Below are 17,955 nucleotides of genomic sequence, written 5' to 3'. Positions count from 1 at the left end.
TTCTATGCTAGTAATTACATTTCTCTTCTTTGAGTGAGATTTCCAACAAATGTAATTATTCTTTCAACTGATACTCTATCATGGGATAGTGCTAATTATAGCATATTATAAAAGATGACTAACCACTACACGACACCATTTGAGTCAATTCTTTTTTTTTTTCCGTGATAGGGCGACACCACCAAAATCCTTGGTGCAAACCTTCTATTACCGCGCTGGCTTATGCCTTACAAAAAACCAATAAGCTAGGTAACTAAACCCATCTATTAAATTTGTACATACTATTGATCATATTGGGCAGTTGTTTTATTTCTCTTTCTGTTTTTTAACCCGAAATATACTTTCTTCATCACTACTGCTATCATCTGCACTCAACAGAATAGGTAGAAGTTTTTGTTTAATAGGTGATATACTTTTCTTATTTTTAGTTTGGCCTTGACTAGGACCATTATCATAATCAACTTCAATAGAATCTGCTACCACAATACCATAATCAACAGTCTCTAGACATAATTTTTCGGCTTTATCAAAATCAAGATTCATATCTTCCATAATCATTCTAATAATAATTTCATTGGCCAATACATATGTAGAAAATTGAGATGGATTCCAATAACTGGCAGTTTTATTACTTTTACAAAATCTTGTCAATTTTTTTTCATACTTGTCTAAAATTTGTGCTCCTATAATCGATTGTCTTTGGAAACCATAATATCCACCACAATATTTCTCCCATTTGATACGCCATTTATCCAGTGTTGACATTGTTTCATGTTCAGATTTCATTTTTTGTGCTTTAGCATATTCATAAAATATTGAAGTACTTAATTTCCCACCTAAAATCTTTGGTATCAAATCCATATATTTGTTTGCCCTTACCAATAATGCTTTCCTCGATACAATTGGTTTGGGAATTTTCTTGTTCTTGTATTTTTTCAAAACGTCATGATATTTACTCCGATTCTGTTGTTCAAGTGAATGAAGAATATTATTTGAATCTATCTTTTCATTTAATGTCTTTGGTTGAGAATTGACATTATTTTTCAGTTTGTCAGCATCATAATCATCATCATCGCTTATTTCAAGTAACCCTTCCACTTTAAAACTAGTTTCAGTTTTACGTTTTTTCGTCATTTTAACTGGACTCGGAGTGCTTTTCTCTATATGATTAATGTCTATAAGATCAAATGGATCTAATGATTTTCTTGGTTTAACAATAATTTCTTGATACTCACCAAGTTTTTTCACTTTACTAGTTTCTAAAGCATTGTCATGAACTAGTATCTTTCCCTTTGGACGCTTTTTGTAAGTTTTCGATGCCCGAGGTGATAATTTTGTGGGACTGAACATATCATGAATGGGTGACGAAGGGATAGAAGATGTACCGGAAACAGAACTGGAAGTTCGAGGAAGTGATACCTTGGACACATTAGCTTTTGAGTTTCCAGTATTATTTACCAAGCTTCCATAATCTTTTTCTTTCATTGTCTTTGTCCTGCAATGGAATGATGCTTCGACAAGTTTATTTTGTTGGAATGAATTATTTTTATTTAGTTCGCTGACATACATACAAAACCATTCTTTTTGTTTTTTGAACCGATTTATCTGCTTTTATTTTTTAGCAAACAAAAGACTACATTAACGCGTTTTGTTTTTTTTTTTTCATATTGATTAAATCATTATTAAACAAATTTAGAAATTAAAAATAACTATACATTTTATTTAGATTACAAATACATATACACCACTCTAATTAATGGAAATCTCAAACATGACAAATCACTATATTATACAATAATGTAATATTCATAAAACTTAGCCTAATGGGGTGGGTGTTGTTGTTGTTGCTGTTGTTGCATGGTTTGCATCATTGCAGCAAGCATTGCCATTGCTTCATTATTGTTCATACCAGGCTGACCTGGTTGTTGTGGAGGAATTTGAGGAAACCCTGCAGGAAATTGCATTGGAGGTTGCTGCTGCTGCTGTTGTTGTTGTTGTTGTTGTGGTGGTGGTGGCGGTTGTTGTTGTTGTACATTGTTTTCAAATAACCCTTGCAAAGGATTGACTGACGATTGCAGATACGTATTAAACTGGGGTTGAGCACCATGAGTCATTTGAATATTTCCTTGAGGAATCAATGTTGTCTTCACGTATTCTTCATCTGGTTCGCCTGGTCTATTTGACTTAGGACCATTTCTAGCAGAGTTTGTTGGCATCTTTTTTGACATGGCCTTCGAAGATAACCCTGAGCCAATTTCAATATCTGGTTCATCCACAACCATACCACTCAGTATTGGCTGACCCCCAGTACCACCCCATTGAGCATTAACAATCCAGTTTTTATCAGCTTCAGTTAATCTTTGAATAGGAATAATCGATATACCATGTTGATAATTACAACAATCTCTTGGTCCAAAACCAACTCCCCATCTTGTTCTCAATGGCAAAGCACCATCCTTGTTGAACGAAGTAATAACTTGTTCTGCTTCTCTTCTGGAGTAGACTTTAACAAAAGCATGTTTTTTCTCACTGTTTAAAATAACCGATTGGATTTCAGCATATGGACGTAACACTTGAGCCAAAGACCTTTCATCCATATTTCTAGGAACTCCTCCTAAAAATAATGTTCGAGATAACACTTTCACAGTACCTTGTGGAATAGTAGAGTCAAATTGCACTGTTCTTGGACGATAATGTGGGGTCCCTGGTAAGTTTAATTCCCCACCCATAGCATTTGGTGGAACAAAACCTTGATCAACTTGACCATTGGTATGTTGTGGGTATCCATGATTTGCTTGCTTTTGTTGTCTCAAGTTTTGCATATTCTGTTGAAGAGCCTGTACCGATGAACTTGGAGACGATCTCACCCAAGTGTTTGACCCACGCTTGGGCGATCTTGATCTATTTCTTCTACCATAATGTGAACCATATTCATTATCACGACCACGTCTTCTATCAAATCCAGCAGTATGGTCCTCTCTAGCTCCGTTAACACCACCAGCTGGTGGGACTGCTGAAGCGCCTGCAGTAGCTCCACCACCACCTTGCATTTGTTGCAACATATTGAGAAGAGCAGCATCGCCGGTTTGCCCACCACCTTGAGGGTAAGAGGGGTATTGTTGTTGAACTGGTGGTTGTGAAGATGCACTATCAGTGTTACTACTATTACCGGCAAGAGCAGACAACTGAGATAAAATATTAGTGGCATTGGATCCACTTTCGTTATTGTTGGCTGAAGAGGATTGGGAGCTAGGCGGGGTTTCATTATTTGTTCCATTAGCTTTGGCCAATGAAGCTAACGCCAGCAAAATACTACTCGACTCTTTTGTTCCTTCCGTGGCATCTGGTTTAACCGGGGCAATACTTGTTTTTGGAGGCGAACCGGGTGGGGTAGTAGATTTGAAATGTTTGTTTCTAATATTCAGAATTACTTCTGGAGAAAAAGTTTCCAGTTTAGCCCAAATATCAATCAATTTACCAATTTTTATGTTTATAGAAGGATTAATCAGTAATTCCATAGCATCATCAACTAAAGATTCGACTAGTTCATTTATTTTGAAAACAGCAGATGCATATGTACCTTCTGGCGCATTAGGCACCAACGCCTCATTTTTCTTATTAGCCTCCTCGATAAATCTTCGGACTATGGAGTCAACAACATATAATGTTCCCAACTTATTAGTCGATGAATTTGCTTTACATTGAGAATACAAAATAGAAATCAACTTTGGTTCGTTTTCCACGTTGATTTCTTTCACAGCAAGATCAGTCAACTTTTTAATACGAGTACCAGATACACCTGGTGCAGGCAAAGTTGAAATCTCTTTAAGAACAGCTTCAAATTCTTCAATTCCTGATGACGACATGTCTTTTTGCTAGTTTTAAACAATAGTGGTAATACAAAAAAAAAATAGTTTTAGAATAACAATAATTTCGGCACAGAAGTTGATTTATGGATTACTCGTTGGTGCTATTATCGTTGTAATTAATTCTCTTTTCTCTGGACCGTTGTTGAGTTGATTTTACAATACTTATAATTTGGATTTGACGGTGGAACTACCACTTTACTGTTTGGTAACTGTTTCTTTCTTCCTTTACTCTTTGGGGAGGTAAAAAAAAATTCGTGAAAACACAAAAAAAAAGCAATAAAAAATATTAACAAACTTTAATTATATATAGATACAAACCTCAAAGTTTTTGTTAAAGATAATGAATTGTAGCTGCCAGTTTATTCTAAATATTATAAGTAACACTCTTCTGACAATGTTTAGAATCTAATTACTGACACAATATAAAGAAAAGAAAATAAAAATATAATGTTCTTACTAATGCTACGGTTAATTATAAATTAATTTAATCTACCTTTCTTCTGGTTCCTTACTTCTTGAAAGTATTATTATAATGAATGATGAATGGGTATTGATGATTGAATTGTTGTTAGTAATTGAAAAGAAGAAAAAAAAGTGTTGTTGTTTTGCTGTTTTTTTTTTTTGTTGTTTCTTTCTTGCTTTTAAGGAAGAAGGAGAAAGGAAAAATAGCAAAAAGTGTGTGATGCTGGAAAAAAAAAAAAAAAAAAAAGAAAGAAAGAAAGAAAGAAGGAGTTAATTTTGTTCAACACAATTGTCACTGAGTCAACAAGATTTGTGCTACTTTGCACGACGAGTTTTATTGGACGTTTAGAGGATACAGGGCAATTTGGAAACGTATGCAGGCTGTGTTTAAAAATAAACTATCTACATATGTTAGTTTAAGAGGTTTTTATCTTCATTTCTAGCCGTAGATCCCAGTTTATAGATAGAGTTAACAGTGCTACAACTATATAACAGAAGATGATTTCTCTTTTAGTGGGCATAAAACTTCATTTATTCTGTATTTTTAAATTTGCTACAAATAATAAAGATCCGTTATATACTAAACATCCAGTATTGCTTAATCCTCATTGATCCCGTTTGGCTTGGAAAACGTCAATCTCATCACACCATCACTGAGAATTCTTTGACCCCAATTACCTGCAGCTGGATCACCAGTTTCATCTCTGCACTGTTTGAGGAATGGAAGTAAAGATGTACCGCCCGTACCTCTTTCTTCTTTCTTTTTACGTGCAAGACCAGATCTTAATGTGGAAGAAGATCCCATCTTTTCGGTTTTCTTTGCTTGCAAAACAACGTAACGAGTAACAATCTGTATATGCTTATCTCTAAACAGTTTTAACATGGCGAGACATGCGTCGTATGATAATACCAATTCTGGGTGAGAATCTTTGTGGTCCAAAACATACTGGTTTATGTTGGTGATTTCCTGGATTTTTGATAAGAATTTTTGGTGGTTGCCTGGCATGTATTGTCTCATTTCGTTCATAAACCCATTTTCTGCACCAGAACCAGAGCCAGATTTAAATGGCAATGGTCTTTCTCCAGTTGAATAGTGTTTTACCCCAAGCAAAATGTCCAAGAACTGAATTAATGAGCTCTGAGCGTTAGATCCACCAGAATAGTTTCTGACTTTTTTCTCTTCTCCATAGTAAACACCTTTGAGCCCCACCTCAGTCATGTTTTTCCATCCAGCCAAGTATGGTCTAATCCTAAAGTAAAACACATGGGGATCACACATTTCTTCCATTTTCATAAGTACAGACCCAAGACTATCAATAGCTTCAGCGAGTTGTTGCAAGTTTTCAACCAATCCTTTGGTGTCGTTATTGTAAGCACATTTAATAGCATCTAAACCAGTAGTAATAGCCAATGCACCCTTGTGTTCAAAATATACACTCACCAAATAGAACCAACTTTCGTCGATCGAACCTGTAAATGTGTTTATAGTTGTCAAATTATCCAAGTCCCATATATCGTCGCTAGGCATGATTTGTTTAAAATTCCAAAGACAAAGACCAGCGTAGGTTGCTATTGGGGGTAATCCGAGATGGTCCGAAACTTTTATCCATGGTGTGGCAATCTGGGAAGGTAATTTATCGGTTGGTGTATCGGTTCCCCAAATGTATGCATGAGCAAGGAACCCTAAGATCTGGTAAGCTCTGCGGTACTCTTCTTCGGAGGTAAGGCGGGTGGTTTCTAATACTGGAAGTTTATCTATGGTTGCTCTAATACGTTTTGTGAGTATCAACGAGGGAAGGTTATTTACTATATTTTCCCATGGCTGGTAGTACTCCTGAGGAAGACGTTCTAAAGGGAGTTTCGAGGGAAGGAACCCTGAGTTAGGGAACACATCAAACTCTTTGATATTTGGGATAATCATTGCTGGAAAAAAAAAAAAAAAAAGTGGTGCAACAAAAAAGAAATTTTTAGAACGGTTCCCGTTTTATCCCTAACTCTAATAATTTTGCGAAAGCGGCGGAAAAGTCGTGCAAAAACCTTGGTTCATCTTTTGCATAAATTTCAACCCAACGCAAGTACGACTTATCTCTAATCAACTCCATGTCGGTGTTTAGCATTATTAGTGATTTATCAGCATTAAAGTATTGTGTTTTGCCAGTTTCCGGGACTTCACCCTGACTCCATATTTCATTAAGTAACACCACATAAAATTGGTTTGAGAAGGTTTTGGGGATGCTGGTCCATTTACCTTCCCAACCACTGAACCGTTTGTGACATCTACCTACACCATGAGCACCTATTAGAGCTACCGTTTCCCGATCATTAAATCCTAATCTTGTAAATGTTTTTCGTACGTGGTTTGCATTTTTGTCAGCAAACGGCAACAACCCATTAGGTGGGACATCTTGATCGTTTGTATAATCAACTCTGCCACTTTTCCAGATAATTGTAGGACCGCCCATATGTTCTATTGCAACTTTTCCTGCCAATGTCCACAAGTCAGCATACGAAATTGTTGGGTATCGTTGTTTTATTGGTTCTAATGCAGCACGAGCAACGTCTAACCCATAGTTCCCTTCGTCAGTTATTTCAGGAACAAATCTCATTGTAGCACCGTTAGACCCGCCAGTGTTGGTAGTCACATCATATGTAGCACAACAATGCCAAGCAAGACGAAGGATAATAGGCGCCAACGAACCGTCGTCGTAATTATCAACGGAGAACACTGTGATGATTTCCTGAATTATTTTCTCATATGGAGGAGGAAGGACAAGTGGGGGTGTGGTGATTAGTAAAGGTGATAGAATGGCAAGTATGATATTTTTGATATAACTTCGAATCATGATTGGCTGCCAAAATAAGGTTTCCACAAAAGTAAAAAAAAAAAAAAAAAAAAGAAACGCCAAATATATCTTTAGGTTAGGTACAAAATTCCATCTAATGGAACAGATAAAGAGGAAACAACAAATCAAATGAAAAGAATTAAGCGAAGACAGTTAGGTATTTAAGTTCCTCCTTACCACATGTTATATGTAGTTTACATATTATTCAGCCAAGGCATTAGTCAGTGACCCCTTACACTTGTAAAAATGCATAATTTCGATATATAGTTTAAGTAAAAATTTCTTCTGTTGGCTAAGCCTAGAGTACGTAGCGCTTGGCTCACAGGTAGAGTTAAATTACAATTATCAAGCACCATTTCACAATATCGAATTTCATTAGTCTCTACTATCACTTAAGCAAGAAATCAGTTAAATTAACTACAATCTATAAATTGAAACAAATGCCACGACTGTATGCTTTGAACATTTTACACTACCAATATCTTTTTTTTTTTTCTTTGGTTTGAAAAATTTTTATTCTCATTATACGTTTTGGTGTTTCGGTGAACCTACGTAGATAGATACACAACCCAGCAACAACACCAAAGCACCACCAAAATGAGAGGGTTGACTGTTCACAGGGTTATAAGAAGCTATTCCTCAATTCCTGCATCGACATCTTCTAGTATTTCTCTGACATTAGTTTTATCAAGATTACCAATTATAACTCCAGATGTACCAAAATTTGATCAACAATTCTACAATTACCAAACAGAATTATGGAGAAGATTAATGTGGACATTTCCAAAATGGTTTTATTTTAGACCTGGGACTTTATCTGAACAAAAATTCAAAGAACTTAATGAAAATCCAGTGAGTTATGACCCTAAAGTGATTTATCCAAGGGGGGCACCAGATTTAAAGCATAATCGAGATCGTAGATTCAGACAATACATAAGATTACCAAAAACTTATAAAGAAGAAAGTGAATTGGCTGAAGGAGAAGAAAATACACAACTGGACCAAGATATTGCCAGAAAAATTGTACCCAACTCAAGAATTACTGAAGCTGATAAAAAGAATGATTCAACCAGTTTGGAAAGAAAATTGAGTAGAACATTGTATTTAGTGGTTAAACAAGGTGAATCTGGTGAATGGAAATTTCCAAATTTCAAACAACCTGAAAATGGTGAGTTAGTACCTTTGCATGAATTAGCTGAAACTGGATTATATTCTATTGGTGGTAAAAAAATCAATTATTTCAACGTTTCTCGTGTGCCATGTCATGTAACCCAAGACACCAATAATACCTCCAAACAATACTTTATAAAATCTCATATATTATCTGGGGCATTCGAAGCTCAAGAAAAAGATGTTGAATTTAAGTGGTTAACAAAAGAAGAATTGGGAGAATGTTTATCAACAGAATATTATAGAGACATAGAGCATTTGCTAAATGATGTTTGAAACTTAATATAAATTTACTGTACATAGTTATCATTTTTAGTTTAAAACTTTTATATTTAGTATACATGTAGCAAATACAAATGGTGGTTGGGGAGAGGGACGAAACCCACCCAAACAAGCATAAATTCATAGTTTATCTATATATCTTTTTTCCCTTTAATTGCTTGTTGGGCAGCGAAAACAGATCGATCCAACAATGTACCCACCATCAAAACACCAGCAATCGAACTAATGACACCTAATACAAATCCTGACCAGGTTTTAGCATATTGTTGACGATTAATGATTTTCAATGGCGAAATATCAAAATTGAAATTGACCCCAGGAATACCTCCTCTAGCATGTAAAGTATGTTGGTGATCTTCATCTTTCCCTCCTCTTAATGGTCTATCATGAGTTATAACAGAAAACTGGTTAGTATCTATTCTATTCTTATAATCTAAACTCTCAAATCTTGTGGCAACAACTTTCAAATAGTATGAAACAAGATGGGCCTTTTTGTGCAACATAAATTGATGATCATCTAATGGATGGATGGAATCGAATAGTTGATCAGCTTGTCCATCTACGGGCATTTCACCAAATGACAAGTGATTGATTATGTGATCAAAATTGAATTTATCTTCGTATTTTGTATACAAGGACAAATCATGGAAATGTCTTCCTTCACGAGTGAATGAGGCACCAGGAGCAAAATCCATAGTACCAGATACACGATTGATCTTGGTTGTTCCCTTGATACGACAACCTTCGTTGTTGTTAATTCTTTCTCTTAATCTGGCAACATAGCCCTCTTTTTCACATTGTTCAATGTTTTCACCATCATAAAACGACCAATGCTTTTCTGCATATGCTCTACGGACAGTGTTACAATCATTACAACAAAATTGTTTTTTATCTTGAGGTAATGCTCCATAACAAGACCCACAATATGCATTTTCATCTGATCCTTCAGGCAACCCCTTAGCTAAATCAGTTAATTCAATATCATTATTAAAAGCGGGTTCGTCATCTTCAATTTCGTTAACAATAACATCACCTTGTTTATTTTTCAACAATCTAATTTTTTTCAATCCGGAATCAATAATATTCAAACTTAAATCTCCAGTGACATCGAGTAAATCAATGGAAATCAAGTCACAAGGAAGATTAATAAAACTTATATCTAAGTTGATATCCAATTGTTTGTTGATATCACGATCCACTACTAATTCAGGACGAGTTATAATTGTGGTATAATCAACGTATTCGTTTCGAATTAACACTAACGTTATTAAAATACATATTAAAGTAATAATCCCACCTGAAGTTGTTTTGATTCTAGCATCTTCTACTGTCTTTGCAAATGCATCAAAAGACAATAACTTTGGTCTTGACGACATGAGGGGGGAAAATGTGTAGTCTATAAGGGTAGGGTAAAACAAAAAAGAAAACTGAAATTATCTTACGTGGCTAATAATATATATATATATATATATATGTGTGTTCGTTTTTTTTTTTCTGTCCTGTCTCGTTGAATTTTTCAACTTTTTCCATCAAAATCTCAAAAGAAAACCACATACACCAAATTCATTCTTGGCAATAAATAAATAAAAAAAAAACAAACCCAAACCCAAACCCAAACTAGACGAAACAAGTCTACCAATATACTAACCAACTTATAATCAATTCCCAAATGCCTAGTGCAAATGATAGAAATATAAAATTCTTTAATAGTTTAATTCCAATAGTATTAATAGATAAACCGATCTCGAGTTATGCTCCATCAGAAATTATAACAGTTGCAATTAATCAAACTGGTACTAGAGTAGTCTATTCACGTACAGATCGATCAATAAGGATTTGGAAATGTCTTCCTGAATCAGTAATTGACCCTAAGACTATTTTCGATGCCCATCTGAAAGCAGTAGAATGTTTATCATTTAATCCCATGACAGAATTCACATTTGCAACAGTAGCTAAAGATGAATATATAAAGATTTGGAATGCTAATACAGGAGATAAATTACATGAAATAAAATGTGAATTTGATTCATTAAAATTGGTTCGTTATTCAAATGATGGTCAATTGTTGGTGGTTGTTGATAGGGCGTCCAATTTTTTATTTTTCAATGTTGGAGCCAATTATAAATTAATTCATCAATTCAAATTAGATGAACATATATACGATTTGAAATGGTTTAATCATGATCATCAGTTTTTCCTTGTTTCTTCACATGATGGAAGCATACTTTTATATGAAATTATCGATGGTGATGAAGACAATGAATTATCTTCAAAATTACGAGCACTGGTGTCTGGGCATAACTCTTCGATTACCACCATTGCCATATCACCAAAAGGTAATTATTTTACTGTTGGAAGTAGTGAAGGAGTAATAAGTTTTTGGAAAACTTTAGAGAATTTGATTAATCTGAAAGTTATTACTGATGTCGATCAAAGTATTGCCCAATTGGATATCAGTAGAGATGGTACTTATTTGGCAGTTGCGTATGATACTGATAGTAATCTGAGAATATATGAAGCCGAAGGTGGTGAAATGGTTCATGAAATCCCTAATAGTTCTAGTGGGAACCAAACTTTCAGCTCGATAACATGGTTCCCAACGAAAACAGGATTTGCGTATACCAGTGATCATGGTACAGTATTAACAGTTATGAATAAGCCTATAGAGAAGAAACATAGGCGATAATAAAACTATGCAAGAATTTCTATCATGAATAAATATGTATCTATATTTGTATAAACTGATTATTTATCTATGGTTCCAAAAGCACAATTTCTCAAACTTTGTAATTCATGACTGCAACTCTTTGTGTTACTCTTGTTCAATTTTAGACATGCTTCATAAGCCTGCATTTTCCCAAAACATTCATTTTGAATTTTAGCAAATGAAGGAACTGATGTTTTGATACATTTAGTCAAATCAACTTGTTGTTGGAAACATTGATTTGGATCTGGTTCAGGTAATGTCATGCATTGATGGAAAGATAAAAACTGATGAGGACAATGACGAGAAATGTCTTCCAATAAAAACTGATCTAGAAATCCAGGTTTAGCTTGATCCATAGTTGGCTGCAAGAATAATGAATAGTTTTAAGTGGGAGATATAAAGATTAGTTAGTTCTTTGCAAAAAAGAAAGAATATTTCAAACCAATTGATGGTTTTTTTTTTTATTGCCATTGGCAGCAGCAGCAAGTCGTCCCAACAATTAATATCAATTTTGCGGCGACCTTTTTTTTTTTTTTTTTTGCCGCAATCGCACGAATCATAAAACCCGAGAGGACTAGACAGGACAGGACAGAGGTAAGGAAGAACTAAAAACAAACAAAAAAAAAAAAAAAAAATACTGTGTGGGAAGACAACTTAAATAATCTTTCTTCTTTGGAATATTGCCAATTGAAACAAAACCTCAATAGCAACATTAGTTGTCTTCTTTGACCCTCCCTCTTTCCAATATATAAACACAAATAATGGGAATACCTAGAGGAGTGAAAACCTCTTTGCTAACATTGACATGGTTTCCAGTACTATATTCTTTTACGAATCATGGATATCAACCGTATCAAATAACCGGATCATCAATGACACCAACTTTCAATCCAGGTACTTCTACAATGACAAAAGATATTGTTTTAGTACAGAAATATAATGTTAAAAAACCGGGATCACTATCAAGAGGAGATATTATTATGTTTAGATCACCAGAAAATCCTGAAAAATTATTGACTAAACGAGTGGTGGGTATACAGGGTGATATTGTACGACCTAAATCACCACCGTATCCTAAATCTGAAGTGAAAATCCCAAGAAACCATTTATGGGTTGAAGGAGATAATAGTTTCCATTCTATAGATTCTAATAAGTTTGGACCTGTTAGTCAAGGATTAGTGATTGGTAAAGTTGTGACAATAATATGGCCTCCAAGTAGGCTTGGAAGTGATTTACAAAGAAATTTATAGAAATGAAATAGGGGGGGTAAGGGGGTGCTTAATTGATATCACATTTGGGTAAATAGAAATGAATGGAGGGTTGAATTGTAATGAAGGGGGTTTGTATATACATAAGAAGAAATTAGAATTCAAATATTCCAAGTTACGAAGCATTAATCTTACGTGTAGTTCCAATCAGGACAAAGGAAATGTTGTACCAAGATTATCTTATAAAAGAAATAGGGGGTGCATTGTAAAGGTATGAGGCAAATGGTAGTAGTACCAGGCAACTCATATGCAGATACTCTACCGGTTGTAGGACATAATTACTTTACAGCCTTCTGTTGCAAAATACAATTCCATCCTTCGGCATACAATTAACACTTTATCTACAGTAAAGTAAAGTAAAGTAATAATTAAATCTATTATATTTATATAAAGACAACTTAAAACAAATCCAAAATATCTAGACCTGACAATTCCAACCCCTCCTACCTCCCCCTTGTAGTATCTGTTATACATTTTTCTGTTGTACTTTAACAGTATCATCTTTCTCATCAGAAATTACACCAATATCTTCATCTTCTTGATATTGAGTAACAACACCACTATCACCTAATAATCTTATATCAAACCCGTTTTCTTCTAAATATTCTTTGAACAATCTATCTTCCTTATTAATAGCATCTTGACCAACTGGTGGAACAAAGAAAATAGTTAAAAATGCACTGAAAAGACACAAGGCAGAACTGACATAAAATGGTACTTGTAAAGATAAATCATCATTATATGCATAATGTTTTTGAATTGCTGGGAATACCCAAGTCCCAACAAAGGCACCAATTTTACCAATTGCCGCAGCAATACCGTAATATTGACCTCTAATTGATGAAGCACAAGTTTTTGATGCTAGTAATCCTGTATTATTACCTGGTCCAAATTCACCAAACGTTGAAAAAATACCGAAAACAACCACGAATCCAGCTATATGTTTTTTCAAGCTTTTCAAACATGCCGACATGGCAATACCAATAATTCCTTGAGCACCAACTCCAATTGCCAAAGTTAATCTTGGTCCAAGATAATCACCTACAAAGGCACCAAGAAATGCTCCTGGCATATAAAACAAATTGAAAACAACTGACCACCCCCAATTTTCATAAAGAGTTCCATTTGGTATAACTTCGCCAATAATGATAGTGTTGAAAGTTCCGAATGAATACACGGAAAAATCATAAATAAACCAAATCAAAGAAACAACTGTCAAACGGAACCAATAGAATTTAATTATCAACCACCAAGGATAATTACTATAATTGACTCTTTTCATATTCATTTTCTTGAATGATTTAGAATTATCCATTTTTAAACGAATGAAAAATAAAATTAATGGTGGGATCACCCCTAATACAATACTTAATCTCCATACGGCTCTTAAATGATGAGGAGTGAAAATCCATAATAAAACCAATGGAACAAATGCGGCAACTACAAATCCAAAATCAATCATAGCATTGGTGAACCAACTGAAATATCTATTTCTATGCCCTGAAGGTAATTGATTAGCAAATTCTGAAGCAATAACTGAAGAAGTTGGATATTCTGCCCCTATAGCAATACCTAAAAAGAATCTCCAAACTGTAAGACAAGCGAAAAACCCTTGAACTGTAGTCCCCCAAGATGCTACAGCACACATTAATGTAAAAAATATTAACATTACATTAGCAGTTAACATACCAGTTTTCCTATCGAAATTATCCGAAATATAACCAAAACTTAATTGACCAACAACAGTACCAACAAATCCAATTGATCCAATATTATTCATGGCATTAGATTTAGTGAATTCATCACCATATATTTTTTTCAAACATGATAATACCGTACTAATACCAGCATTAACATAACCATCAGAAAATAATCCTGCTCCTGAAGCAAATGCTGGCCATAAATTTTTAACTTCAACTTTAGTTTCAACTGTTTCATCATCTTCAATTAAATCTTCCTTTATTAATTGATCTTGACTTTTACCTAAAGTGATTTCATTACGAATTTGATCAACCCAACCAAAACAAAAATCTCCAACTGAATGAGGTAAATCTCTAGTAGCCATTCTGAGGGTAGTAGTTATATGTAATGATTATTAAATCAGGCTTTGTTTGGTTAAAAAAAAAAATTGTAAAAATATAAAAATATATATAAGGAATTTGAATCCCAATTTATATTCTACCACCCCCCCCTTAGGTTAAATTGAATATTCATTGAAAGTCCCAAAAAAAAAAAAAAAATTATTCTTTTATTATCAACGTTAATGATACTTTCGGCTCAAATATTAAGTAAAAATTGAAAGTGAAACCTTATTATCACAAAAAGATTAAATTAAACAAAAGTGCTAGAAGGGTTAATTTAGAGACAAACAAAGGCTAGTAATCTAACAGTCTTATCAATATATCAGTATGGGAAGCCGTACAAACATTATTTCCAATATAGGTTATTGTCTGATTTCCGAATTTAAATTTATCATTTTTCTAACAATTGGTTTGAAACTAAAAACGTGGGCCCAAAAAGAAAAAGAATATTAATGAGTTGGTTGAATTAATATGTTATCTTTTTTGTTGTTTGAACTTTAAGATTTCGGCTACTAATGTCAAAGTTAACCTAATTGAACAAAACCAATTTATTTGATTATGGGTTGTATCAATTATCACCAATATCTAGTACCACACATATCTGTCAAGTTATGACAAGAAAATATTCTGTTATTTCAGGGGGATGTTCCACATGTTGATAGAACAACTGTGTTTCTTATTTTTTTTTTTTTTTTTTTCTTGGTTTTTTCTTACTTGGGGCCGTTTAACACTTTAAATTTCCACGTTTCTTTTCTTGGTATTGGTTACGTCCTGCGTCAATTCACCATACCGGAAAAAAAAAAAAAAAAAGCTGGCCAGATTTCGCAACCATATAAACCCACCCACCCGACGAGTCCAATTTAATAAATAGTTTTCTTATACCAAAAGTTTACATAACCGTGCGTTTATAGTTATTTATATGTATAGATGGATGTGTTTTATTAGTCTGCTCAAAATTGCAAATTTATTTTTGAAAGTTCCATAAATTTGTAAAACATAATTGAAAGGAAAAATTGATAAACCGTATCGTAATCAAACGCATTTTAAAACTGTACGATATCATATCGAATTCTGTAATGATCTCTTTGTGGTATAATTCGGTGGAACGTGGGTTTAGCTTGCAAATCAATAGAGTTATCTATTTTTGTAATTACAATATTCAAACAAAAAAAACGCATCTGCGCAAAGTACCAAGGACTGTTTTATTCTTTGCATGATATATTTAACTGTTGTGCTTTATAACAAACAAAGAACCGAAATTTTAGCCAAGATTCTTTTCAACAATTAATCCACGTTTTCAATAACTTATTGTAAAATTGACTTTAGTCGAAAAAAATAAAAAACAATGAAACTGTCGTAGAGAAAGATCAATAAATATCTTGATAATCTTTTACCTGCACAAAGTATACAATCTACAAAAATTTGCATCTCTTGCCCCTTTAAAAAAAATGAATTTTATACATTAATATGCTCTAAACTATATACATATATATATATATATAAGTGTCCCGTTAAATGAGATTAATAAATACTGTATTATGCAAACTTGAAATTATTAAAGAGAATTATTGTCAACTTGGAAATCATCTCTCTTACCTTTTTCAAGTGAATCTGATTCATGACAGATTTCACGAACATCACCACCTTCACCCAACATATTGATATCAAATCCATTGTTACTCAAATATTGAACAAAATCATGATCTTCTTTATAAATAGCGTCTTGACCAACTTGAGGACAGAAAAAGATTGCCAAACATGCACTGAAAAGACATAATGCAGAACTAATATAGAATGGAACTTGTAATTGCAAATCTGGGTTGGAATTATTTGCATATTTACTCTGAATAGCTGGGAATACCCAAGTACCAACGAATGCCCCAATTTTACCAATTGCTGCAGCAATACCATAATATTGACCTCTAATAGCTGTAGCCGATGTTTTCGATGCCAATAATCCAATATTATCACCAGGGCCAAATTCTCCAAATGTAGTAAAGATACCAAATACAACGACAAACCCAGCAATATGTTTCTTCAAACTATTCAAACAAGCAGACATAGCAATACCAATGATACCTTGTATACCAACACCAAGAGCTAAAGTTAATCTTGGACCAATGTAATCGGCTGAGATTGCTCCTAAGAAAGCACCAGGGATATAAAATAAATTGAAAACAATTGACCAACCCCATTGTTTCCAAATTGGTGCCTCAGGAATGATTTCTCCAATGATAATAGTATTGAAATTTCCAAATGAATAAGCAGAAAAATCATAAATAAACCAAATCAATGAAACAATAGTCAATCTAAACCAATAAAATTTAACAATTAACCACCAAGGATAATCTCTATATCTAACGTTTTTCATATGTAATTTTTGGAATGAAGATGAATTTTTCATTTTTAAACGCATGAAAAATAATGATAAAGGAGGAATAACCCCTAATCCAATGGCCACTCTCCATAATGCTCGTAAATGTTTTTCTGTGAAAATCCAAATCAAAACAAATGGAACAAAAGCTGAAACAACAAACCCCGAATCAATCATGGCATTGGTGAACCAACTAAAATATCTATTTCTTTTACCTGGTGGTAATTGATTAGCAAATTCAGATGCAATAACTGAAGAAGTTGGATATTCTGCACCAATGGCTACACCCAAGAAAAATCTCCAAACTGTAAGACAAGCAAAGAATCCTTGGACAGTAACACCCCAAGATCCTACAGCGCACATTAATGTGAAAAAAATCAACATAATATTTGCTGTCATCATACCTCCTTTTCTAGCAATTCTATCAGAAATATATCCAAACCCTAATTGTCCAACAACGGTACCAACAAAAGCTATTGATGCAATATTATTAATGGCATTTGATTTGGTTATTTCATCAGGATAGATTTTTTTCAAACAAAAAAGTACTGTACTAATAGAATTATTCACATAACCATCAGAAAATAATCCAGCTCCTGAAGCAAATGCTGGCCATAAACTATTTGCTTTAACTGATGTAACTACTTCTGAATCATCATCATCAGTAGAATGATAATCTTCAGCAAGTAATTGTTCTTTACTCTTCCCAATGGTAAATTCAGCACGTATTCTTCTCACCCAACCAAAACTTAACTCGGAAAAACTATGGGGTAAATCTCTAGTAGACATATTTGTAAAGTCAGTAGAAGTTTCAAAATAAATATATGGGGTATGTATGTGTGTGTGTGTGTGTGTGATATAAAAAAGAAAGATAAGATAAATTTGAAAATATGAAAATA

General features: G+C 33.8%; 11 protein-coding genes across 11 annotated transcripts, besides 1 other annotated feature; 3 read left to right on the top strand and 8 right to left on the bottom strand. All coding sequences in view use genetic code 12, as the record gives it.

Moving 5' to 3' along the window:
• Positions 1 to 135: part of a mobile genetic element that runs on past the window's edge.
• A 171-nt stretch (positions 136 to 306) lies between these two features.
• On the bottom strand, positions 307 to 1,485 carry CD36_51500 (uncharacterized protein ynl254c homologue, putative; the record flags this gene model as incomplete). The annotated part of the gene is made up of 1 exon (XM_002420409.1): positions 307 to 1,485. One exon carries the CDS (start codon positions 1,483 to 1,485, stop codon positions 307 to 309), a length of 1,179 nt encoding a protein of 392 aa, XP_002420454.1.
• A 335-nt stretch (positions 1,486 to 1,820) lies between these two features.
• Positions 1,821 to 3,866, bottom strand: CD36_51490 (RNA maturation protein, putative; the record flags this gene model as incomplete). The annotated part of the gene is made up of 1 exon (XM_002420408.1): positions 1,821 to 3,866. One exon carries the CDS (start codon positions 3,864 to 3,866, stop codon positions 1,821 to 1,823), a length of 2,046 nt encoding a protein of 681 aa, XP_002420453.1.
• Positions 3,867 to 4,929: 1,063 nt separating this feature from the next.
• Positions 4,930 to 6,252, bottom strand: CD36_51480 (indoleamine 2,3-dioxygenase family protein, putative; the record flags this gene model as incomplete). Its single annotated transcript, XM_002420407.1, has 1 exon — positions 4,930 to 6,252. One exon carries the CDS (start codon positions 6,250 to 6,252, stop codon positions 4,930 to 4,932), a length of 1,323 nt encoding a protein of 440 aa, XP_002420452.1.
• A 46-nt stretch (positions 6,253 to 6,298) lies between these two features.
• On the bottom strand, positions 6,299 to 7,174 carry CD36_51470 (cytochrome c peroxidase, mitochondrial precursor, putative; the record flags this gene model as incomplete). Its single annotated transcript, XM_002420406.1, has 1 exon — positions 6,299 to 7,174. The coding sequence occupies one exon, from the start codon at positions 7,172 to 7,174 to the stop codon at positions 6,299 to 6,301; it is 876 nt and encodes a 291-aa protein (XP_002420451.1).
• Positions 7,175 to 7,771: 597 nt separating this feature from the next.
• CD36_51460 (mitochondrial 54S ribosomal protein YmL17/YmL30) lies at positions 7,772 to 8,620 on the top strand (the record flags this gene model as incomplete). Its single annotated transcript, XM_002420405.1, has 1 exon — positions 7,772 to 8,620. The coding sequence occupies one exon, from the start codon at positions 7,772 to 7,774 to the stop codon at positions 8,618 to 8,620; it is 849 nt and encodes a 282-aa protein (XP_002420450.1).
• A 137-nt stretch (positions 8,621 to 8,757) lies between these two features.
• On the bottom strand, positions 8,758 to 10,002 carry CD36_51450 (COPII-coated vesicle complex subunit, putative; the record flags this gene model as incomplete). The annotated part of the gene is made up of 1 exon (XM_002420404.1): positions 8,758 to 10,002. One exon carries the CDS (start codon positions 10,000 to 10,002, stop codon positions 8,758 to 8,760), a length of 1,245 nt encoding a protein of 414 aa, XP_002420449.1.
• A 293-nt stretch (positions 10,003 to 10,295) lies between these two features.
• Positions 10,296 to 11,312, top strand: CD36_51440 (WD-40 repeat domain-containing protein, putative; the record flags this gene model as incomplete). Its single annotated transcript, XM_002420403.1, has 1 exon — positions 10,296 to 11,312. One exon carries the CDS (start codon positions 10,296 to 10,298, stop codon positions 11,310 to 11,312), a length of 1,017 nt encoding a protein of 338 aa, XP_002420448.1.
• Positions 11,313 to 11,371: 59 nt separating this feature from the next.
• CD36_51430 (mitochondrial intermembrane space cysteine motif protein, putative) lies at positions 11,372 to 11,689 on the bottom strand (the record flags this gene model as incomplete). The annotated part of the gene is made up of 1 exon (XM_002420402.1): positions 11,372 to 11,689. The coding sequence occupies one exon, from the start codon at positions 11,687 to 11,689 to the stop codon at positions 11,372 to 11,374; it is 318 nt and encodes a 105-aa protein (XP_002420447.1).
• A 405-nt stretch (positions 11,690 to 12,094) lies between these two features.
• Positions 12,095 to 12,583, top strand: CD36_51420 (mitochondrial inner membrane protease subunit, putative; the record flags this gene model as incomplete). Its single annotated transcript, XM_002420401.1, has 1 exon — positions 12,095 to 12,583. The coding sequence occupies one exon, from the start codon at positions 12,095 to 12,097 to the stop codon at positions 12,581 to 12,583; it is 489 nt and encodes a 162-aa protein (XP_002420446.1).
• A 484-nt stretch (positions 12,584 to 13,067) lies between these two features.
• CD36_51410 (glycerophosphoinositol permease, putative) lies at positions 13,068 to 14,666 on the bottom strand (the record flags this gene model as incomplete). Its single annotated transcript, XM_002420400.1, has 1 exon — positions 13,068 to 14,666. One exon carries the CDS (start codon positions 14,664 to 14,666, stop codon positions 13,068 to 13,070), a length of 1,599 nt encoding a protein of 532 aa, XP_002420445.1.
• Positions 14,667 to 16,237: 1,571 nt separating this feature from the next.
• CD36_51400 (glycerophosphoinositol permease, putative) lies at positions 16,238 to 17,845 on the bottom strand (the record flags this gene model as incomplete). The annotated part of the gene is made up of 1 exon (XM_002420399.1): positions 16,238 to 17,845. The coding sequence occupies one exon, from the start codon at positions 17,843 to 17,845 to the stop codon at positions 16,238 to 16,240; it is 1,608 nt and encodes a 535-aa protein (XP_002420444.1).
• Positions 17,846 to 17,955: the final 110 nt, after the last annotated feature.

Source organism: Candida dubliniensis, chromosome 5, assembly GCF_000026945.1.
Source record: "Candida dubliniensis CD36 chromosome 5, complete sequence".
Classification (NCBI taxonomy): Eukaryota; Fungi; Ascomycota; class Pichiomycetes; order Serinales; family Debaryomycetaceae; genus Candida; species Candida dubliniensis.
The sequence above is the reverse complement of the archived record's forward strand: the minus strand, read 5'-3'. Positions and strand labels throughout refer to the sequence as shown.